This window comes from Lacerta agilis, chromosome 15 (genome assembly GCF_009819535.1).
Source record: "Lacerta agilis isolate rLacAgi1 chromosome 15, rLacAgi1.pri, whole genome shotgun sequence".
Taxonomy (NCBI): domain Eukaryota; kingdom Metazoa; phylum Chordata; class Lepidosauria; order Squamata; family Lacertidae; genus Lacerta; species Lacerta agilis.
Window position 1 is genome coordinate 36,915,228 of NC_046326.1, and position 23,858 is coordinate 36,939,085.

Consider the following 23,858-nt stretch of genomic DNA (forward strand, 5'->3'; position numbering starts at 1 on the left):
ACAAATAAATAAGCAATCGACAGTGCAATCCAATACAGTACTGGTCTACTTGGAAGTAATTTCCACTGACTTCAGTGGGGCTTGTGGTCAGGTAAGCAGGCACAAGTTGGAGTCTTCCGTTGTGATATCCAATCTCCTACTGCTGAAGACAGTTCCTGAATGTAGATTGGGGCGGGGGGGGGCGTGTTGGTTGCAGATCTGGTGGGGGTTCCGTGTACTAGTTCACTCTGCCTATCCGTGCAATCCACGGCCACGTGCAAGGCTGAGCCTCTTGTGCACATCGCCACAAGTCTAGTCGTTTTCTCCAGATCACCGGCTGAAGTGATAAAAAAACACGAATCGCACTTTTTAAAAACCACACGGACATAAGGACCATATCGCTTTTCTTTGACATGTTTAAAGGCAGCATAGACAACATCGCCCACTGACATCGGGTGTGTGTGAACTTTTAAGGCTGCAGTTCTCTGCACGCTTAAGCTAAGAGTAAGTTCCATGGAACCCAGTGGCACTTACTTCTGAGTAAGCATGCATTGTCTTACTGAAGGAGAGAGAGAAGCACATGTCTGAGAGACTGACCACACTTCTACCAGGAAGTGAGTCCTTGGACACAAACAGCGGAGCTTACGCCACAATCAACATACAGCCCCGTTCTCTGCTTGTGTTTACTTAGAAGTAAGTCCCAGTGAACTCTGTGGGAATTACTTCTAAGTAAACACGAATGATTTCAGAGGGCTGGAAGCGCTTAACTTTAGCCGGAACCTGCCTGCAAAGCGTTTAATCGTTTTAACTGAAAATTTATTGAGTTAAAATGAAAGTTTGCTCATGTGCCTCATTACAAATCACAAGCAGGGCCTTTTTCGTTGCTTCATTGAGAAATGTTTGTTGACATATGTACATATGCAAGGAAAGTTTACCTAATTCTTGCAAAGTACAACTTAATTTTTTTAAGTGAAAATAATCATTCCTAATTTCAATTCAACTTATTCTCAAGTAAGTGGATCTGCAAATAAAAACCAACACATCTTCCAACGTGGGATTATTTTTAAATGAAGTATTATCATATTTCATTTAAAGTATATATATATTTTTGACCACTTCAGTCATGCAATATATTGTTTTTATAGTTCAAATTTGGACCCAGATCTTGAATATAAAAATACACATCTCAAACGGCTTCTGCTGTTGTTTTAAGTCTGGACAAATTTCTCTCTAATGAACCTCTGAAAATTGGAACTAGTAGTGAGTAGTCAGGGGCATAAGAAGGAGAAATTAATAATAATGATAATAATAATAATTTGGGAAGTTCTTCTACCTTGCGAAGTGACAGGTAATATTTGTCCTGTCAAGGTTTTCCTTACCAAACTTGAATCCAAAAAGAAATCGAAGGAGATAAAAAGAAATCTGGGGAGTTATAGCTATAAAAACGGAACGTGAAATTGACCAAGTCACTTAAGACAACGATGAAACTGATCCCGCAGAGCCGGTCAAGGGATCGGGACCCATCTCTCCCTAATTTATTTTCTTTTTAAGCGAACGGGAGGGGGGGAGAGGTTTCGATCCTGCACGCGTAGCTCAATTTTTGGAGTTTACAGGAGGAGGCGAATCGATCTCTAAATCTTCCCAGTTTCCAGATTAGCTCCCCCCTCCCCACAAGAAGGAGAGACTCTCGGTCGCCCTTGAAAGCTCACCTCACCCTCCCTCTCACTCTCTCCCTAAACAGGTTCAAAGTACAGTGAAGAAGAAGAAAAAAAAGATTTGGCGATCTCTTAGACACCCTGGTTCTGAGCGCAGCCAATTCTAGACGCCGTGTAGGGGAGAGAATCCTGGTGCTTCTCGCTCTCTCCCTCTCCCCCTCCCCTCCTGCCCAGTACCACCCCCCTTGCCCATCATTTGCATGCTGCAAGAATGCCCCCGCCTGCCCACTTCATTTGCATATCTTATATTGCCTAATGGAGATCATCAAATTGGAGTAGAGGCCGGCCGAGGCATCCTTCGAGGGTGATTCTCCAGTGATCCTCTCGGCAGAAACAGGTGTCAAGACTGGAGATTCGGGGGGTTACCATCCGAAAGGGAAGCGAAGCTGGATTTCTGAGGGTCGGGAGTTTTTTTAGGGGGGTCTCTTTCCTCACCCCTTCCCTAACCCTTCCCCCCTTTCCCTCCCTTTTCTCTCTCTCCTTTTCCCCCCACTCCCTCCTGGTTTAAAATGGTGTCTAAATTGAGCGCTCTGCAGCAAGAACTCCTCGAAGCGCTCCTCACCTCGGGGGTCACCAAAGAGGTCCTGATCCAAGCTCTGGAGGAGCTGGTGCCCACCTCCGGCACAACCAGCGGGAATAGCACCACCGCCAACAACGGCAGCGGCGCCTACGGGGTCAAACTGGAAAACTTGCAGCTCTCGCCCAGCAGCGGCGGAGGCGGCCCCGACGTGGACAGCAAGCCGGTTTTCCACACGCTGACCAACGGGCACAGCAAAGACAAGCTGTCCGGGGACGAAGGCTCCGACGACGGGGATGACTTCGACACCCCGCAGATCCTCCGCGAGCTGCAGGCGCTCAACACCGAGGAGGCGGCCGAACAAAGGGCCGAAGTGGAGAGGATGATCAGGTAAAAAAGGCAGCGGGGACGGACCGCGGGCGAGGATACCCGGCTCCAGGCAAGCCGGGGGCGCAGCACCGCGCTCGGAACGTCCGAGTGAAAGGGAGAGGATGGAACGTTCGGATCAAATGTGGGGAGGATGGAACGTTCAGATCAAAAGGGGAGGATGGAACGTTCGGATAAACGGAACGTTCGGTTGAGGGAGCGTTCGAAGCCGGCGGGAGCCGAGCCTTTGACGCATCTCATGCACAAAAACTCTTCTAAAGAGATATTTTTCTTTAAGCGTGCTTTTTTATTATTAAAAAAATAAAATAAAGAGTTGGGAGTCGTTTTAGAAGTTTATATTTAAACTCCCCCTCCCCGCCCCACAGTGCATCCCCATTTATTTCAGGTCTCCTATTGAAACATGGATCTCATGGATCGATTGGGGAACCCGCCCCCCTCAAAAAAGTTTGCCCAACCAAGTTGTTGTGGTCCCCGTGGCCAGCATACATATGCCTCACCCGCGCGCAATTTGAGAAGGCTTGTCTGTATCCAGGACTGAGGCGTCCCCCTTATTCTGCCACCCCCTTTTAAATGCATGAAAACTGATTGCCATGCTCCCTAAAACAAAAGCCGAAAAGCCTGCTTTCCTAGGACGCGGGTGGCTCGATCTTGTGCGTGTTTTATCCGGGAGTAAGTCCACTGTGTTGAGTGGGGTTCTTCCTTTCCTAGGGAGCCTGTTTTAGGGGTGCAAGTCCCAAGAGAAATGAAAAACTCCCGCCTTCCCAGAATCCCCTCACGTGAAACCCTTCCCTCTCACGCCCAGCAAGCTAGTAAACAAATTGTCACGGTAAGCGGGGTATATACAGCAGCCTACTATGTTTTTTTTAAAAAAAATGTTACAGAATTTGTAGATTGCTCAAAATCGAAAAGGGGAAAAAAAACCCACCTCTAAACCACTTACCATAATTCCACCCGCCATTTCAACAGGTTAAGCGGGAGGAAAAGTAATATTTGGACTGGATCTTTTTTTTGAACATAAAAGCCGAAATATTAGCCACGCTTAGGGGAGAGTAAGTCCCCTAGAATGCAAGGAGATTTATTTCTGAGCGACATTCGCCTAGGATTCCGCTGCAGGGTCTTTTTGAGAAGACGCAGAAGAGCTCAGTCGCTGCTCCGCTGCTACAGCTGTTCTTGTGCTTTTTGAAATCGACTTACCTAGAAGTTGAGTTTCCAGCTGCCCTCTGCCCCTCCCCTCAGACGCTTCTTTGCCCAAGTTGAAGGCCAAAAGGGAAGAAGGACGAGACTTAAACCGCCTGAGGGAGGTGGGGGAATAACGTGGGAATTCTTCCTTTATTTCGCATCTACTTGTTTAAATGGGCTTTTCTTCGTGTGAGCGTGCACCTGTGTGTACACAATTTGTATAATACCGTATACATAGAGTAGATATCACATATGCAAGATACGTATGTATTATGTCGTGCCTTAATTAGGCATTGCACGCGTTATATGGATGACGCACGTGTCATTCGTGAAGGTCAAAAATTTGGTGGATTTTGACAATCTCAGGTGAATTTCGGGACGGTCTGAAACCAGGCAGGCAACTCCTTGTGATTCAGACACAAATCTCTGGCGATTACCTTTGGTTAACCTCGGCGTATTATACCCGTGCATATAATCGAGTTTTCATTTATTCGCAAAGACTGCCTGGAATTGGCAACATCGACGCAATGTCGAGAAGTGGCCAAGTTTTGGGGGATTCGCTGACATTCTCTAATTTATATTGATGAATATACAATATTTTCATGAAACACACACACTGTGGGGAATTTTCAGCACCTATGCACATGAATATAGACAAGCGGCCAACTTTTCGAAAGTCGCTCTTACACAACGTTGTCTGACCCATATATTGTTGAATATAGTGTGTGTGTGTGTGTGTGTGTGTGTGTGTAGATATATACTCCTCAGTTGCTTTTTCTAAAAAAGACAAATCATAAGCATGATAATCCATAATAAATAATAATAATCTGCCATCATCTAGTCAAGAAGCCATCCATCATAATCAATAATAGCGATATAAAGTCCATAAAGAGAAGTGGGAGTTTGTTGTTAAGGGGAATATATAATAAATAAATAAATAAATAAATAAATAGTAAGTAGTAGTAGTAGTAGTAGAAGAATAAATATATTTGTGGGTAGGCCCCAGAGAGAGAAGTGTGAGTTTGATTAAAAGGGAATCTAATAATAATTAACTCCGAGTAAACCCTTCCACTTCCTAGTAAAATTTCCCTCCCTCCTCTCTCTGCAAAAACTTTTCTTTTGTCAAATAAGAACCTCGTTTGCTTCCATCCCCTTCTCCAGTCCAAGTCTTTTCCCTTCATTTGTTAGCTAAAGATCTCCTTATAAATATATGTTTATCTCCCAACTGAAAGTCAGCTGAACGGCTTTGACAAGTTGGTTACTAATTATCCCGCGTAGTTTACGATTTTTTTTTTCCTTTAGCAAAATATCAACTAAATAAACTCTGCTATTTATTAACCCCACGCCTCAATTTAAAGAGAAGCTGGGGATTTCTTCCCGGTTTAGCTCGACTCTCCTCGGCGGCTTAGAAACCAACAGCTCAAAAATGGCTTTCAGTCTAAAGGTAACTTAAAAAAATAATAATACTTTTTTTCTTGTTTTATTCTGATGATAGAATGTAATTGACTAGAATTAGGATAGGTTAGGAGAGCCAAGCATAAATATATTTCCCCATTATTCCCATCCTGCTTTTTTTTTTTTTATAAAAGCTCCTTAATTGGAAAAAATGAGGTGTTTTGTTTTTTAAAGAGAATCCAGGAAATTCAGTAGTTTATTAAACGATTTCTTTCGTCTGATTCAATTTCGTTGAAGTGTGTTCAGTGGGATATGCTTAATGTGTTGAGGATCGCAGCCTGAATTATTAAGGTACTTTTGGGCACCCGATCCAATGTATAATTTACTCGGAAGCAAGTTCCAGGGAGTTCAGTCGGGCTTACTCCAATTTTCACTAAAGCAGCATAGGATTTAGTGTACGGGACTTTTCCGAACAAAGGTGGTCAGGAACGGGGGCTGTGTGGGCTGCAATCTACTATTGCCCGTTTACTTTGGAAGTAACTTCCTACTCCCACCCAACAGAAAGTGTGGCTTACTTCGGAGTAAACCTACCAGAACAAGGCCACACACTTTTGGATCCCATGGGTTGGCTGGGGAAGTTCATCCCGGAGACCACGTTTCTTCTTCATTTGTGGCCGGATCCTAACTAAGTTTCCTTCGTTTATTTCCAAGGCGCTTACTTCTGAGTAAGCGTTTTTTAACAGCCTATATAAGAGGCAGATCCTGCGCGCGCCTTTGTTCACAAGTCAACCCCCGTGAGTTCAACGAGGTTTACTTTCCGGTAAATACTCCTTGGTTTAAACTGGTAGGCATATCGCCCCAAACAAACACTCCGGTCCGATTTGGACGTAGCAAACTTCCCTTGATTTTCAGTGCAATTTACGTACGGGTAATAAATGTCACGAGGGGTGGGTCTGGGGAACGGACATCCCCCCCCCCAATACCCTAATCCCCTGAGATTTTCAGGCCAGTAGGTCAATCCAATTGTTTTGGACAAACTCTTGAATGAAAAAAAGGCTCGAACCTATACGTCATTTTAACAGCTCCGAGAGAGTAGGGACCCGAGGCCCCCTCCCCACCACCGGTCCGTTTACACGCCACATCATGAAACCGGAGCATATGGAAATTCGCAGTACGGTGCTCTTTCAACGCGTCTGTCCTCAGAAAGAAGCTGCGCCCCCACCCCCATCTAGGATTGCGGCCTAAACTTTGTAGAGGCTGCAATCTTATCCGCGGCTCCTCAGTTAGAAATTAAGAGGGATCCCGGTTTGAATTCAGCGGGGCTGACTCGCGACTAAACACGCACAAGATCAGACCGAGCCCTTCTGGGAGAGAGAGAGGCCTTTGGCACCTCTTGTAGGCTAAAAGGGACTTGGCAAGGGGTTTTGTGGATCCTAATCTGGTCAGCTTCCCATTGATCTGAATGATCTCCGTTCGCAAGAGGTCCAGGCTTCTCTGGATCCACGCTCCGACCGGTTCGTAACAGTCTGATCCAATGAATGCGTATTTACTTAGAAGCGAAGCTCCTTGAGTTGAATGAGTTGGGCTCCTCCCAGGGAAGTGTGGGCAGCATAGGATCGCAGCCTAATTAAAAAGGCCCGGTTTTAAGTCCGGTGGAGTTTGACCCTTACCGTGCAACCCTGGCGAATTTATTCAGTGGGGATTGCATTTGCAGCCTAGGAGAATTCCATGGGAAAGACCCCCAGCAGCATGCAGAATCATTTCTTAAGTGATTGCATTTTAACTCTGTTCACAGTTTAGAGTGCCTTTGCACAGCATAGAAAGCATGCAGAGAGGACCAAACCCATTTTTTTATCTAGGGCTTTCATCCAAATCCCCAAGTTTTCATATTATTTTACTGTGGCAGATAAACTAGTGAGTTTTAAGTTTTGTCTCTTCCTGTTTAAGGGGAGGCAAAAAACAACAACCCCAATGTTAAAATTAAGAGTACAGTACCCTTGAACATACTCAAAACTTATGGGGCGTGAGGATGATACATACATGCTACTGTCTTGTTGCAAATATTCAGTCAACCAAAATGATGGCTTTGGGGTGTGTGTGTGTGTGTGTGTTTTGGTGTATTATCAAATGTTAGGATGTATGGCAAAATGGAACCTCCCATGTCTGGAGCAGTCTACCTCTGTGTCGCATCTGCTTGGTACTGATAACAGGGGAAGTTCATATCTTGCCAAGTGTTCTGAAACTGTCTTTAAAGGGGAGGTTGCCCAGCTTCTCAGAAACCAAGAATGATGGACGCTTTCCCCTGATACGTACGATGAAGCATTTCTTACGTTTAAATAAATCTGACCCAAATCTGATGGTGTGGAAGATATTGGAGAACATAAACTTCCAGCACGTGGGGACTGGCTGTTATTAATTTATTTCTATAAATCATCAACAGAAAGATACACAAGAGCTTGTGATTTAAAAAAAAGAGACGGGGGGGGGAGAGGAGGGTTATTCATTGGCGAAGTTGTAAATCAAATCCTGGTTTTGTGTATGTACACACATGTGTCTCTGTGTAGTGGTGGGGGGGATATATTGGTTGGTTAAGAAGTGAAGAGGGAAAGCCTACACAGGGATCTTTCCCCCACCGCCAAGTCTTTCAAAGCACACTCTTAAATAAACAAGCAGAAGCATGGTAGTTTGTGCTCTTGCAAGAAGGACGGTTCCTCAAATATTGCCTTGCCCTGCCCAGCTCTAGTCAATTTGCTCGAAGGCAGGTCATTCCAGTTGGCACCCAGTCTTACCTGGAACCTTATACTAAGACTTATAGTATAGTACTAAGCCTTATACTAAGTCTGATCAATGGTTCCTCTAGACCAGTGTTGTCTATACCAGTGTTTTTCAACCTTTTTTGGGCAAAGGCACACTTGTTTCATGAAAAAAATCACGAGGCACACCACCATTAGAAAATGTTAAAAAAATTAACTCTGTGCCTATATTGACTATATATAAAGTAATTTTTCAATTTTTCCCATGGCACACCAGGCAACATCTCGCGGCACACTAGTGTGCCACGGAACAGTGGTTGAAAAACACTGGTCTATACTGACTGACAGCTGCTCTCCATGATTTCAGGCAGGGGTCTCCTACCTGGAGATAATGCTGCAGATTGAACGTGCATGCAAGGCAGATGCTGTACCCTTGAGCTAGGGCCTTTCCTGTCATATGGTGGTTCTGGATTCACACTTGTGGCTGGTTGAAAGGGGCACCCACTCCTTAGAATCATACAACGGTAGAGCTGGAAGGGACCACGCGGGTCATCTAGTCCAACCCTCTGCAATGAAGGAATCTTTTGCTCAACGTGGGGCTCGGTTCCGCGACTCTGAGATTAATAGAGTCTCATGCTTGTGCGGGGAGTGGAAGCGAAAACGGAACTGCGAAATCAAATGACGCTAATAGGGGAGCTGCTACAAAAAAACAATTTCCTGTAAGCCTGCTAGATGCCATTGGACTTTGAATCCCATCAGCCCCAGACAGCGTAGCCAGTGGTTGGGGATGATGGGAGCTGTGGTTCAGCAACATCTGGCGGCTACAGGTTCCCCATCTCTGCCCTTGGGACATCTGGCTAGTTCCTGCTGTGAAGAAAGGCTGGACTAGATTGTATGGTGCAGCTGGACAGTCCTTAGATTCAGGTAGGTAGCCGTGTTGGTCTGACACAGTTGAAATAAATTTAAAAAATTAAAAATTGTCCAGTAGCACCTTAGAGACCAACTAAGTTTGTTCTGGGTATAAGCTTATACCCAGAATACACTTAGTTGGTCTCTAAGGTGCTACTGGACAATTTTTAATTTTTTTAAAAAATTATTTTGACTTATATTATTAATCACTTCTGGGCTCTTGCATAAGTAACACCCCCACTTCAGCCATAAGTGCACCCCCCTCTCCAAAAGTAAGGAGACCAGCTCACTCTTGATGGTAAGACAAGCAGGGAGGGGTCATGTGATGCTAAAATTTGGCGCCCCGAACCTCCACCCGCCTCGCACTCTGTTCTACACTGCAGCCAACCAGTTATGCTTCCCTAAAACTGCCTCTGGTTGGGTTGTGAGTGTTAGAAAGTGCTAACATTTATTAATCTGAAGGAAGTGTTTTGAAAACCACTTTGTGACTAAGGTGAAAAGGTGCAGGGATCCTACACCTCAATATTGGTCTCCCATCCACATACTAACCAGGCTTGACCCTGCTTAGCTTCTGAGATCAGACGAGATCAGGTATGTTCTAGGGTAGTATGGCTGTAGACCACCTTAATGTTGGTGTAAAAGATGGTACGGTTCCTGCACTATTAATACTGGTTTAGAAGAGGGATTTCAGCAGCTATAGCTTGTCATGTGAAGGGCTGCCTTTTGTGTCTTTCACACGTTCGCAAACTGAGTCTGAAAACTGGCAAGTGTCGGAGGGTCTGTGGGTGAGTAGTTCCCAGGTCCTGCTCTGGATGGGATCACAGTCCCCTTGAAGGAGCAGCAGTTTGAGGGTGCTCTGAGATCCAACTCTGTCCCTGGAGGCGCAGCTGGCCTCGGTGGCTAGGAGTTCTTGTTGGTGAGACAGCTATGGCCATTCCTGGATAGGGATATCTTGACCACAGTTGTCTGTGCATTGGTAACCTCACGGTTGGATTACTGCAATGCACTCTACATGGGGCTACCCTTGGGACTGATCTGGAGGCTGCAGTTGGTGCAGAATGCAGTGGCAAGGTTGCTTGTTGGAGGCAAGGTATTGCCAGCATATAACAGCTTGCTTCCAGGATTTGCACTGGCCGCCGATTTGCTATCGAGCCAAGTTCAGGATGTCAGTGCTAAGGTTACTTGAGAGTTTGCCTTATTCTTTGTACACCTGGCAGATCGCTGCGGACTTTGGGGGCTGTCTATCATGCAAGGTCCAAAATTTGCCCTCCGTGGTAATGCAGAGCAGGGCTTTTAGTGTTGCTTCCCCTGCCCTGTGGAATAGCTTTTTCCTATTGAAATACAAAAGGCACTCACTATCTGCACTTTTCAAAAAACCTGCAGACGTATTTATTCTAGTGGGTAAATAGACAAATGGATCTTTACCATTAGTTTTCCTTTGTAACAGTTTTATTCTTGTTTTATATGTATTTGTTGTTGTTAGGTTTTAAACAATTTCAAATTATTCATGTGTTAATCACCTGGAGACTGTGGTTTCAGTGATTAATAATAATAATAATAATGGTGAATACTTAGCTCATAGGTGACCAACCCTTGCTGGATGACTTAATTAACATCGGAAGTTGCCTTATATGGAGTTAGATCTTTGCACTGTCTAGCTCAGTATTGTCTACACTGACTTGCAGCAGCTGTCCAGGACATCCGGCAGGGAAGCTCTCCCAACCCTATCTGAAGATGTTAGGGATCAACCCTAGGACTTTCTGCATGCAAAGCAGATGCTCTTACCACTGAGATGCAGCCTTCTCCAGCAAGGCAGAGCCTCCCCACCCCTCTAGGCAATTGGTTCCATCCCTGAACAGTTCCTAGCATATGTAAATTTATTCTAATTTGAAGTTGTGGGTTTTACTCCCTTGAAAAGCATTGCATTAGAAAGGGTATGGTATATGTGAGCAAAATCCCTTCTGTGAGGTTACCTCTGGCACTGTCTATTTGCACTCGTGATGTTGCAGGCGTCACACAAGGAGCACAGGTGTGCAATAAAAGTGTAACGCCTGACCTGTGCTGAACACATTGCTTGAAGAATTAGTGCCAGCAGTTTGTCAAAACCTTTTAAAGTTAAATTTTGTGCTAACTGCTAACGCTGTAGGGTTTATTTTAATGCTGTTATTGTATTTTTAATGAATGTTATTGTAAATAGCCTTGCGATGTTTTCATATTAGGCAGTACTATTTTTAATGCATATTCATATTTCTAAGAGAGAGAAGAAATGAAAATTATCTGATTTGGCCTCAGTTGAGAGTTCAAGGGAGTTGGATAATGGATAACCAAGACGGTACCCAAAACACTCAATGAAAGCTACACTAAACTTTCCCTTAAAAACCTCTAAGGAAGGAGATTCCCTAATTTTCCTCAGCTGGCTGTTAATTGCCAAACTGCTCATCTAGATCCATGGTTTTCCTTAATATTTAACACCAGCCTTTCCTTGTACGCTTGGACGTATCTTCATTCCCTGCTAGGGAGGTCTGAAAATGCTAAACATACATTGTAAACAACTTGACTCACCCACAGCCAAACAGGGGTTATCTTCAATCTGTGACACAGAGGTAAAAACGCTCAGGTTTATAATAACCCATAATGCAGGATGCCCCTTATTTGAACTCCACTGAACAAGGTATGGAGCTCATGGCTGATGAGAAGAAAAATATGAAAACAGGTGTTCTGTTTTGTTTTACAATTCCCATTCCAGGATAATGGGAATTCTATTGTTACCATTGTTACTTACAGCACCTGCGTGTGTAGAAAGGAATCTCCTAGCACAAAGGTAAAATGTACATTTGTTGTTCTGCACACTTTTGCCATGCCCATCACATGAATATGGCCCCCGGGAAGTTGCTTAGTAGGGAATGTGGCCCTCAGGCTAAAAAAAGATTCTGCCGCCCTGCCTGTACATGTTTACCTGGGACTGAGTCCCCCTGAACTAAATGGGACTTACTTTTGAGGAGACATGCATAGGATTGTGCTGCACGGCTACAAACCTTTGCACACGTTTAACCTGCGAGTAAGTCCCATTCAGTTCCTTCTGATTTTGACATCTGTGCTGTAATCGGTTTTTGCTTTACATAAACTAGATCAGCTATTCCTGTCGTTATCCGAGTTGATATATCTTGTATTCGCCTTAGCCATTTAAAATTTGCTTGTCCTAAATGCATTCTAATTCCCCAACGCCACCCATTATTTTTAGTGATCTTGGTCTGCTGAAGGACCGGAAAGTAGTTTGTAAAAAAGAAGGGAAAGAACAGAATATACTGTTGCGATGATATTTTCCAAATTGCCTTGGGAAGTAGTAGATTAGTGGCCTTTTAGAGCTGCTTGTCCATTCCAAAATAATTTTTGAATCCTTTCTTCCTTCTTGAGTAAATTATATATTGAGAATCAGGATGAAAGGAGTAAGAAAGCACACGTGTTGTTGTGTTTACGGTTTTATAATGCAAATGGTATTTGGTTCATCTCTGAATCACAGCTCCATTTCCCAGTACAGCAGAGCTTTCCAAACTGTGTGTTGCAACAATTTAGTGTGCCGGCTGCAGTGTGTAGGTGTGTTGTGCCATACGTGTCCGTTAGTTGAACCTCCGGTTTGCTAGTAAAACTGAATTACTGTGTCGCAAAATTATGCATGTCACTAACATGAAAAGTTTGGAAAGCTCTGCTGTACAGGCTTCCATAGGATTGCATTGTAGCATGTGGTACTGGGATTTTTATTTATTTATCTATTTAGTGCATTTGTACCCCACTCTTCAGCCAAAAAGGCGCTCAGGGAAGCTTACATATACTGTAATCAATTCACAGAGTCATAACCTTCTGGCGGTTTCCTCACTGCGAGAAGCAAAGCTACAGGGAACCAGGCAGAGGGCCTTCTCGGTAGTGGCGCCCACCCTGTGGAACGCCCTCCCAGCAGAGGTCAAAGAGATAAATAACTATCTGACGTTTAGAAGACATCTGAAGGCAGCCCTGTTTAGGGAAGTTTTTAACCTGTGATATTTTAATGTATTTTAATATCTGTTGGAGGCCGCCCAGAGTGGCTGGGGGGACCCAGCCAGATGGGCGGGGTACAAATAATAAATTATTATTATTATTATTATTATTATTATTATTATTATTATTATTAAATTATAGAGTTAGAAGGGACCTCATGGGTCATCTAGGTCAATGCAGGAATTAAATCAAAACAGTCCCTGCCCACAGGCTGATGATGGTGATGATACACACAAGTGAAAAAGGACAGGAAGGGAAGGAAGTGGAAATCCAGCTCAGTCTCTAAACACATTGTTGTCCCCCTCCCCTTTTGAAACAGGTAACAACCAAAGATAGACACTGTTGAGGAATTATCATGCACCTGGAACATAATTTTGGGTAGTTTGGTAGGGGAGGACCTATGTTTTGGAACAGATCCTTTCCCACCCATCCCAGTTAATTCAGGACTGGGGAAATTTTTCCACTCCTTAGCTCTTCATTCCCTACGGATCAACCTTGCAGGGGCCAGTGGTGGGTGGGGCCAGAGGTAAAAGTGGTCTAAGCAGCAAATGTAAATATTACCTTTGTAAGTCGGCTGTTTCCTACACACACTCCCACCCCTCTCTCTATCCAGGCAAGTGAGAGGCGTTATCACAGTCCAAGGACGCATTCCAGACAGGCAAAAAATATTTTGGGTGCAATACTATGCTAGTGGGGGGGGGGGTGAGGTGTGGGGAAAGACTTCCTGAGGGCCAGACAGAGAGGCCCGGAGGCCAAATTTGACTCCTGGGCCTGAGGTCCTACACCTACTTGATCACCTGTTTCTTTTGTCTTTTTGCCTTCTGTTTTGGGATAGGAGGTGATTTTCCACAGCTGATTATGAGTGCAGACTGGTTATGAACTGGATTGAGTCAGAGATGTCACAGTATAGCTTACCTGGTGCTGTTCAGCCTAAAAGCTGTTTCTTTCTTCCTCCACCCCCCCCCCCCAGGTCATGGGGTGGTGGTGGTGGAGGACTGTAATGACAGTTCTTGTGACTTGACTAAATTGTGTGTTCTCATGGCTCATAAAGCAGACGACCAAAAGAGACCAGTCTTCAGTGCATAATTAAAAAGCAAACAGAAGTTTGCCGTTTGAAGGCCACCCAGAGATGCAACTTCCTGGTCCATTGGGGGGCAAACAGGGAAAATCCAGATGCTTTGCAGTTGGTTGCCATCTTTCCTTGGGGGCAGGGGGCAGAGGGGTGCTGCACAAACAATAGTGGGCGAGGGATCGTCTCTGCAGTTTCATTTGTCCCCTAAGAGTGAAATAAGTGAGAGCTGCAATAGAATATTGCAGTGTGGCTATTTTGTAGGTCTGCAAGCCTTGGCATTCCCCCAAGCCGACAGGCACCTTGCCTTTTGGTGCACAGGTGATGCCATTTTGGCTACATAAATCCACACTCAATGAGCGTGCTGTTAGTAAATATAGGATACTATTTTATTTCAATCTCCATAACCTATATCAATTTTAGAGCAGCGGTTCCTCTTTTTTTTACCCGCACGGACCATTTGAAAATTGGTTAGGGTCTCTTGGTGGGTTTTTCTGTGTCTTCTGTTGATTGCCGTTCACTGTGTTTGATGTTGAATGATTTTCAATTGTATTCTTATTGCTTCATTTACTGCAAAATACAATAGAAGACATAAAAGAAGCAATAAAAATGCCATTAAAATAAGTATAAATATTCAGTGCAATGGATGTGCCGTCTTCCGTCTTCCAACTTAACCCGCCGCCCCCCCGGCTTTAAAATCTTCTGTACATTGCTTTTGTGCTGATTACTAATTTTTAAAAAAATCAGCTGACTGCTTTTAATATTCTCATTTTAATGTTTTTCTCTGAATCTGTTTTACTGTGAATGCTTAACTTTTTCGCAAGCTGACCTGGGAGGGGCACAAGGGCCGCTTTCTCTCGTGGGCAGCTTTCCAGGGGCCACTTGCCCATAGTGGAGAGAAGCCAGAGAAAAAGTTGGTGGAGCCAGAAACAAAGTGGGCAGAGCAAGAGAGATGTGGCTTTTATCTTTGTGGAATAGCCAACATTCCAACTACGAATAAACCAGGTGTTCCTACCCATGCACAACCACTCACTTCTCTCATCCGGGCAAGGAGGAGATATTATCATAGTTCAAGAACAGATTCCAGCGAAACAAAACACCCAAAGTGGACCAGTGGCTGGCGTGGGCTGCAGAGACTCATACATGCCTGATAAAGAGAACTGGAAGCCCATTTCCAGCCTCTGAGCCAGATGCTCCCCTCCCCTGGCTCAAATAAATATCCAAGAGCAGTGAAGAGGTAGACCTCAGCTGAGGAAACACAACCTGAATCATGATGCCTTCTGCCATCCATTGCAGGTTCAGTCCTCTCCCCTGGTGCAGTTTTGGATGGAGAAGACCCACAAGAGTCCCTGCCCCAAAGTGCTCCAGGGTTTCCAGTGTCAGGGCAAAGTTTCCCTCCTGTGCAAACAAAAGATCTGTCCCATGGCCCCCGAAGAGGCTTTTGCAACAGAGGTCCCTGTTTGCTTTAAAGGGAGCCTTTGTACCTGGAGAAGAGGCTGGCATTAGGGAGCCTAGTTCAGGCCCGCCCACAGGCCCTCTGTGTACCGGGGTTGATGAGCACAAAATAATCAGCACATATCCACCCCGTGAGAACTTATTTTGCCACCTAGGGTAGGGGTGGTGACTCCGTGGCTCTACAGATGCTGCTGGACTATGGCTGTCACAATCACTGGTCCTGCTATCTGGGGTTGAAGGTAACCCAACACCTGGAAGACCCACCCTTGATTTAGGGAGTATGGACACACGTTTCATGACACCTACGGTTATTCTTCAAGAGTATCTTGGACAGCGTACCTACCATACATTTAAAGCGCACACGCTGAAAAGAATCCTGGGAAACGTAGTTTACACCCAGAGCTACAATTCCCAGCACTCTTAACAAACTACATTTCCCAGTATTTGGGGAAGGGAGAAATATGCTATAAATGTGCTTTCATTGTGTACGCAGCCTAAATGTCTGACCACCTCACTGTTCTATGCAACAAGTTGTTATTGTTATTAAGCTTTCAGGTACGGTACCTTGTTGGTTCATAAAAAACAACAACCAGAAGTAATAACAGCATGATAATAATGCCTTTTGTAGGAACTCAAGAAAGCTTGCTCACTATGTTAGGAACACAGGTAGCCGAGTCAGACCATTAATATGTCCTGCTCAGTATTGCCCACACTGATTGGCAGCATCTCTCCAGGGTTTCTGACTCTGGTTCCTCCAGCCCTAGTGGTTGGCTGCCACCCTCCATGGGTTCAGTAGCTGTCTCATATCCCCATGGGGGAAGAGGGGAGATGGGAGTCCTGGTTCCTCAGCAAGGACAAGCTTTATCCTGGAAAGGGAGAAGTACATGCCTCCTCCAGTCTCTTTCCTCGGACTCAGCTATACAGCTACAAATAAAACGTTTAAAGTGTGTTTTACGTGCAATATACAATGTGACACTAGATGGCGATGGGGAGTCTTATGGAAAATTCAGTGTATTTTTTAAAATGCTTTTTAAAAAATCATTTTCAGAATGTTTTTTTATGTGTGTGTAGATTCTACCCTGGTCTCACCCTCCTGTTCCGCATCCTCCGTCATCTGTCTTAAGGTCTGCCACTCCACTCCTGAGCCTTGCAGCACTTTGGGACTCGTGGCAATGTGGATGGGGTGGGAAATGAAGAAGTGGAGGGGAAGGGGAACAGACTGGAGTACCGTGGAGGAAGGTATGGCTGGCAGAGGCTCCATAAACACCATACTGTACAATTAAAAGCACATTTAAATCACATTCCTCGCGCTGCAAAGAATAATGGGAACTGTAGTTTAAGATTGCTGGGAATTGTAGCTGTGAGGGGTAAACGACCGTTCTTAGGATTCTTGGATGTGGGAGAAACAATTCATACAACGACATTTTGTTACAGGTTAGTAATAACAGTGCTGTTAGCCAGCTGAAGGAAAAGCAACAGAGAGTCTTTGTAACTTGGGATACCTCCAGACACCCTTTTTTATAGTGTGTTCATGATTATTTCTGATCAATTCAGTATTAGGGTCAGTCCCACATGGTCCCGCTTTTCAACGCTGTTTGTGGCTGCTGCTTCGTTGCCAAACAACACATATCCTGCAGCTGCCTGCTGAAATCCCATTGCTTTATGATACCGCCAATATTCTGGTTTCCTTTTGCTCTGCTTTTGTTGTGCTCTGCGCAATTCCACCATATGTGGAATAGAGTGCCTGTTGTCAAGTTGCATCTCCAACAAATATTACTACACTTTTTATTCATTTTTGCAATTGCAGAATCCCCTTTGTATGTGAGTGCAGATATAGTTAAGATAGATTTTTCTTAATCCAGAGAGCCAGGGTGTGTGTTTTTCTATAATCCAGGATAATAAATTCTTGGCATATTTCTTGGGAGGATGTTGTGGGGTTTTATTTGCCTACCCTTGCTGTGAAGATGGCCGAGACGCTGAGGGCGGGAGAGCAGGGCAGGTAAACTCGGTGACAAAACTTATCCGAAACCACAAACCTGCGAGCCGCCTGTGATTGGGCAACTTCCAATGTTTGTCGGAGGATCAGTGTGTTTTCCTGACCTCGTGCATGTAGCTATCATACGTTTCTGTGACTCAGCAAAGGGCCTGACTTCCATCCAATAACTCTGGGTACACAAGGCAAGAAAAGAGATCGCAAAGTGGTGTGGTTTTGTAAGAAAAGTTGCCACTGTTAACTGTGCACTCCCTGGTAGAGTGAGATACTGACTCTTGCTTTATGTTCAGAGGCAACATTTTCAGTTGGTTAGTGACAAACTCCAAATGTGTAGCCATATTGGTCTGTTGCAATAAAAAGACATTTTAAAAAGTGGCAGGATAATTTTTTGTGTGTGGGGTACTTGTGAGGGGACTGAAGGCAAGAGGAGTTTACTTTTAATTTCCACGCTGAGTGCAGACTGCGGATAGGCCTACTCTTATTTACGCCCCTCTTCCCACAAATAAGCACTTTGTCCACCTTTTGAAGCTTCAAAGTCCTGCTCAGGTGTGGATTAATGGCAAAGATGAACCTGGCTACCCTCAGGCAGCCACTGGAGCCTCAGAGCCCCAAATACTGCCCCCTGTTCTGGACTTAATATTGGTAATAGTGGTGAGTGGCCATTTTGCAATGCCCAGTGTGGGACAATGTGTGAAATTAAAATGCCACTCTCTTATGGGAGGCCAACATTATTAGACTACTTCCACATGTTCTAGAGACCTGTAATTTGGTCCATGAGTACGGTAACTCAAAACGCTCTGGTAATTTTTTAAAAATTCAGGTAGGCAGAGGCAATTTATTCATTTCTCCCTCAAAATGACGGCATGAAGTTTTGCCTCACAACGGAGGCCAGCCCTTGAGAGCAGAGCAAACGTGAGGCCATCACATCTGAGGTGAAATTTCAGGTTGTGAGTCTTCTGTGTCGTCTTCACACACTTGAGTCAGCCTTGGAGTGATTTCCAGTTAGAACCAGTAATGTGTATGTAGAATTTCCCAGACTAGCTGTATGATTCATTTTATAAAAGTCAAAACACAAATAACTTCGTGTACGTGTTTGTGTACGTACATGTGGGTTTCTTGGCTTATTTGAAGGCCTGAGTCTATGAATGGCTAATTTTGTCCTGCACCGGCATGGTCGCATCATGGCTTTTAGTCAGCTTCTGACCGGCCCTGCCATTAGGCATTGTGAAGTGGCTTGCCTAGGGCAGATGCTTTGGGTGACATGAAAGGGCAGCAAATAGTTATTTAATTTGTTGTTGTTGTTGCATCATTTTTACTGAGAGGAATGGGGAAATCTCTGCAATGCAGGAATTTCATGACATATGGCCATCCAATCCCTGCTTAAAAATCTCCAAGGAAGGAGAGTCCACAACCTCCTGAGGGAGTCAGTTCCACTGTCAAACGGCTCTTTGGCCTGGGTACCTTTGTTGGGGGCCGGTGGAAACCATGCCATTTTGCTATTCAGCCTCAGGCGGCAAATATTTTAGAACCACCCTGGGTTGAGTCATCGGATAAATTTTAAACAAATTTCTCTCCAAATGTACTTTCCCCTCAAGGGAAAAAGCATAACTCCCCACCCTACTTTTTGATCTTGAACACTCCAAACATTTTACGTGCTCTAAAACTGTTTCTTCTAGTGCCTTCTACAGAGTGGTGGTTAACTGTCATTTCCCCCCCTTTCTTAGCGAGGACCCCTGGCGAGCGGCGAAGATGATCAAGGGTTACATGCAGCAACACAACATCCCCCAGAGGGAGGTGGTGGATGTCACTGGACTGAATCAGTCCCATCTCTCACAACATCTCAACAAGGGGACGCCCATGAAAACGCAGAAGCGGGCGGCTCTCTATACGTGGTACGTCCGGAAGCAGAGGGAGATTCTCCGGCGTAAGTACATAATTTTTTTTTGCATGTTGTTATGTGCGTTTTTGTGCATGCGTCCACATTGTGTAACTTGACAACAGAGTGGGTTCCAGCTGGCGACTGTTGACATGCACTTGCCATGCGGTTGAGCTGCTGCAGTTCTATCACCACAGAAGGATGTTCTGCGTTGGCTGTGCGCTACCTCCACTGCCTGAGGCAATATGCCTTTGAATGCCAGTTGCTGGGAACCCCAAGTGAGGAGAATAGTGTTGTGGCACACAGGTCCCGCTTGTGGGCTTCCCATCGGGACATCTAGTTGGCTGCTGTGAGAACAGGATGCTGGCCAAATGGGCCTGATCCAGCAGGGCTCATTTTCTGTTAATCCCAGCCAATGTAGCCTGTAACCAGGGATTATGGGGTTTTTATTCCAGCAACATCTGGAGGGCCATAGTGTCCCAATCTGCAGCATTTCCAGGCAAGATTAGGAAATGTTCTAGCACATTTGCAAAGCTAAGCAAGGTTTGGTATGGTTTCCAATGGGAGGACCATGTGTTTGAGATTACCACATTGCAGGGGTTTGGATTAAGATGACCCTCTGTCTCCTTTTCCAACTCTACAATCCTATGATTCTAAGTAGACCAGGGATAGCCAATATTGATTATAGCTCCCATCATCCCTGACCATTGGTCAAGCTGGCTCGTGCCGACGAGAGTTGTAGTTAGTCCAAAACATCTGGACTATACCATGATGGCTATCCATGGCATGGATGATGGCGAACTAGACCATGGGTAGGCAAACTAAGGTCCGTGGGCCGGATCCGGCCCAATCGCCTTCTAAATCTGGCCCGTGGATGGTCCGGGAATCAGCGTGTTTTTACATGAGTAGAATGTGTGCTTTTATTTAAAATGCATCTCTGAGTTATTTGTGGGGCATAGGAATTTGTTCATCCCCCCCCCAAAAAAATATAGTCTGGCCTCCCACAAGGTCTGAGGGACAGTGGACCCGCCCCCTGCTGAAAAGGTTTGCTGACCCCTGACAGACCATTGGTCTGACTCAGTATTAAGGCAGCTTTCTGGGCTACCCTTCTATTTCAGGGGAACCTGTGCCACCCGCCACATGTTATTAGACTACAAATCCCATCATCCCCCAGCTAGCATGGCCAATGTGAAGGGAGTTTTAGTCCAACAATATTTGGAGAACCACACTTCATCCCGCTCCACTGTGATTTGCGCCCAAAGGACAAAAGCATCTGAGAGCTCTATCATTGAGCCTCACCTACCCTATTGATCAGGGACCTGAGGCTAAGATAATCTTGTTATCACTTACCTGGGCATTAGCCCCCCCCCCCCCCCCCGTTGAGCTCAGTGGGACTTAGTTTTGAGTATCTGTTTTTAGGATTGTGCCACATATTCTGTCACCTCCCATCAGGAAAGTTGGGTTTCTGTCATCTCCGCTCTGCCCCCCAATTCCATACACAAACTTTTTGTTTTGTTTTTGTTGTTTGGCATTGTGGCACTGGAAGAGCGACCGGGGCTTTCTTCTCCGGTAGAATTACCTTCCAGGCTTGTCTACAGAGTTCTGAGTAAATTTAAATACCGGTAGGCTATTGTGTCAAAATGCAGCACAATCGCCTTGGGGAGGACAGAGTGATCCAATTAGCTGGTTGCTTCTGATACATCCAAAGATAAACCGGTTGACTTTTGTTTTGCTTTCTTTTGTTTTATGGCACCAGGTTTAAGCAGGGCACGAGATACCAAGGAGGTATTGCACAGTATAATTGTCACTGTCTTTGACGAATAGATCTGAGGTAGATCAGAGCTTCTCAATTAGCCAACACGTATAAGATTCTTGCCCCACCCTTAAAAACCCCCACCTCTTTTCTTTTTATCTTGGCAAAACTTCTGAGCATTTAAACAGCCGCACAAAAGGCAGAAATATAGCAGCTCAGGTTTTCAACATGCAGGGAAAAGCTTAACCTTCTGAATTTCTCGTGTGCTACTGAAGCCTACAAGGAAGAGAAAGAGGGTTTGTCAACACGAGACCAAAATGTGAACGTCATTGCAGAGTCTTCCTGGACCCTTTTTAAATGCAAGATTTTCGAATCCTGGCTGTTTCAAAATTTCCAAAGATCAAAAAGGCCCACATTTAAAGCGAGGAGAGATCTAGGATGGGGAGGATATCATATTGATGTCCCTAAATTAACAGGGAAACAGGCTGGTGCAAATCCACATTTTCTCTGGTGTATGCAAGTCCAGAGAGAGAAAATGTCAACCTTACAGGCAATTCAAACTCAAAACTTGATTAGGGTGTTGGCAGGCCAAGGGGCTTAGACCAATCTCTCTAGAGACATAGAATCATACAGAGTTGGACAGGACCTTGGATGTCATTCAAGTGCAACTCCCTGATTCATACGATCTTCAGTGTAGGATCTTGTGGTGGCCTTGACTGGTGGCCCATTTAGCCTCTGCTCAAACACCATGGCTTGCTGATGGCTTATAACCATGGTTTGTTACACCTCTGAGCCCAAGCCTTGAATAAGCATGGCTTGTTGGGGCAATCACCTCAAATGCTTGTCAAGAGCAGCTGGGGGGGGGGAGCTCTGGCGAAACAAACCTTGGTTTGTTTGCTAATCTGTGAGACAACTCACAGATTGTTTGAACCAACTGGTAAAACAAAACCCATGACATTATGTTGTGAATGCAGCTGCAGTTTGTCATAGCTTTTGGTTAGTTTGTGGCTTCTCTTCCTATTGAGGCAGGCAGCCAGTCATACCCTTTTCCAGACGATCCTTTCCACCTCCTCCTGCTTTTCTGCCCCTCTCACAGTCAGTTAGTGTTCTGTGACCACTTAGGATTCTCAGTTTTCACTGAGCTCTCCGGCCGCAAATCTTTTGTACTTGTGCAAACCTTGGGTTCTTCCAAGTCGGCTGATGCCTCTCTCTTCTGCATGGATTTTGGCTACATAAGGTCCCATACTTGGGGTGCACAACAATTTAAACTGGTATGATACTGTATTAAATGTCTAGTGCAGATGGGACCTAAGGGTACACAGAATTATAGCCTGAAGCTAGGGCACATGCAGGGCTTGTCTGAGACCTGGGGTGGCAGGGAGGCATGGGGTGTTCTTGGCATGACAGCATAAGTCTGGCATAGCCGTTCCATGGCCTGGGGCAAGTGTAATTGGTTGCCCCTTCTGCGTGGGCTTGACCTGACCACTGACTCTACTGGATGGGCTGATGGGAGATGGAGCCCATGAACATCTGGAGGGCTACAGATGTTCCCCATCCCTGACATAAAGGGAGCTGCCTGCTTCTTACACACATGCCCGGGCTTCGTAGTCAACTTCAGGTGCCCTCCTCTGAGTCTCCTGCTACTTCTGGATTGAGAGAGGGCATTCTTCATACAAAGGGGGGCATAGCTGGTGGTCCCATATGTAGGATTCCCTCCCCAGGGAGGTTTGCCTGGCACCAAATCTAATGTATTTTTAAATTTTCCTAGCATATTGATTAAGTCGGTTTTATCGGCTCAGCCAGATTTTATTATTCTGCTCTTCTATGTCTCTTGTGTTGAAATTTTTAAGCTCTTGTTCGCTTGTTTAGCTTTTTGCTTTCCAATAGTTAAGAAAATACAATTATTGCCTACAAACAATGGGTATTTATTGTATGCCTATTATCATTATTATTATTCAGCTGCCAGGGGGATTTTTTTTAACGGAAGGGCAGGGAATTCTCTAAATGCAATAAGTGAACAAATAAACAATAAGCATACTGGAGCCTTTTTGAGCTATTTGTTCCTCGCTAGATTGAAGTTTAAACATTTCAGCATTGCTTGTCTTTCTAGCATTTGCACCTTATGAGGTAAAATGTAGAGGCACTGTTCTCCCCATTTTTTTTTTTTTGTCAGAAGCTAGCGTGATCTGCACTTCAATCGTTTACTAAATCCCCTCACTCTGTAGCCCCAATGTCTCCCTGTTTTGAAACAGGGAGACATAGGGGCTGCAACTCCACATAAATATTCCTGCAGGTTGCTCCCATCTGCAGGTTCTCTGTTTGAAAGCAGGTTCCCAACCCACAAATTCACTGCAGCACGTTCAAAGAAATGGGCCCGTTATGTGCCTTTCTTCGCTGGAAAGAGGTTTTTAAAAGCTCGATGTGTTTCCTTAATCACACAATCAGTACAAAATGGAGGATCGTAATTGTTGTAGTGGGAAGCAATTGCAGTCCCTTGGGCCAAATAAGATCTCCAGAGGGGCTGTTGCCTGCTCTCCCCACAGTTAACCTAGCAATTCAAAAGCACGTGCCTCTTGCACTAGGAGAAATAGCCTAGGTCAGGGGAATAGCCAACGGCGGTGCCCTCCAGGAGTGGATGGACTCCAGCTCCCATCATTCTTGGGGCTGATGGGAGTTGTAGTCCAATAACATTCAGAGGTTGCCAAGCCAACAACTTTTTTCTGTCCGGGTTTTCACTGTTTGAAATACAGTATGGCAACCCTAACGTTAAGGCTACCCTTGCCCCAGATGCAGGCCTAGTTTGCCTCGTCAAACTGCATCATAGGAGAAGCTTGATCAGACTGTCT

The 23,858-nt window shown here is 45.0% G+C and overlaps 1 protein-coding gene across 3 annotated transcripts in view; it reads left to right on the forward strand.

Annotated features, from left to right (window-relative positions):
• The first annotated feature begins 1,885 nt into the window (after positions 1–1,885).
• The window catches only part of HNF1B (HNF1 homeobox B), a 55,248-nt gene continuing 33,275 nt past the window's right edge, over positions 1,886–23,858 (forward strand). Inside the window, exons 1-2 of one of the 3 annotated variants that reach the window (XM_033171696.1) lie at positions 1,886–2,601; positions 19,108–19,307. In XM_033171696.1, coding sequence (XP_033027587.1) covers positions 2,204–2,601; positions 19,108–19,307 — 598 coding nt within the window. In that variant the 5' untranslated portion in view covers positions 1,886–2,203. The remainder of the gene's footprint in view (positions 2,602–19,107; positions 19,308–23,858) is intronic. The other 2 variants (XM_033171695.1, XM_033171694.1) reach the window with 2 other exon arrangements.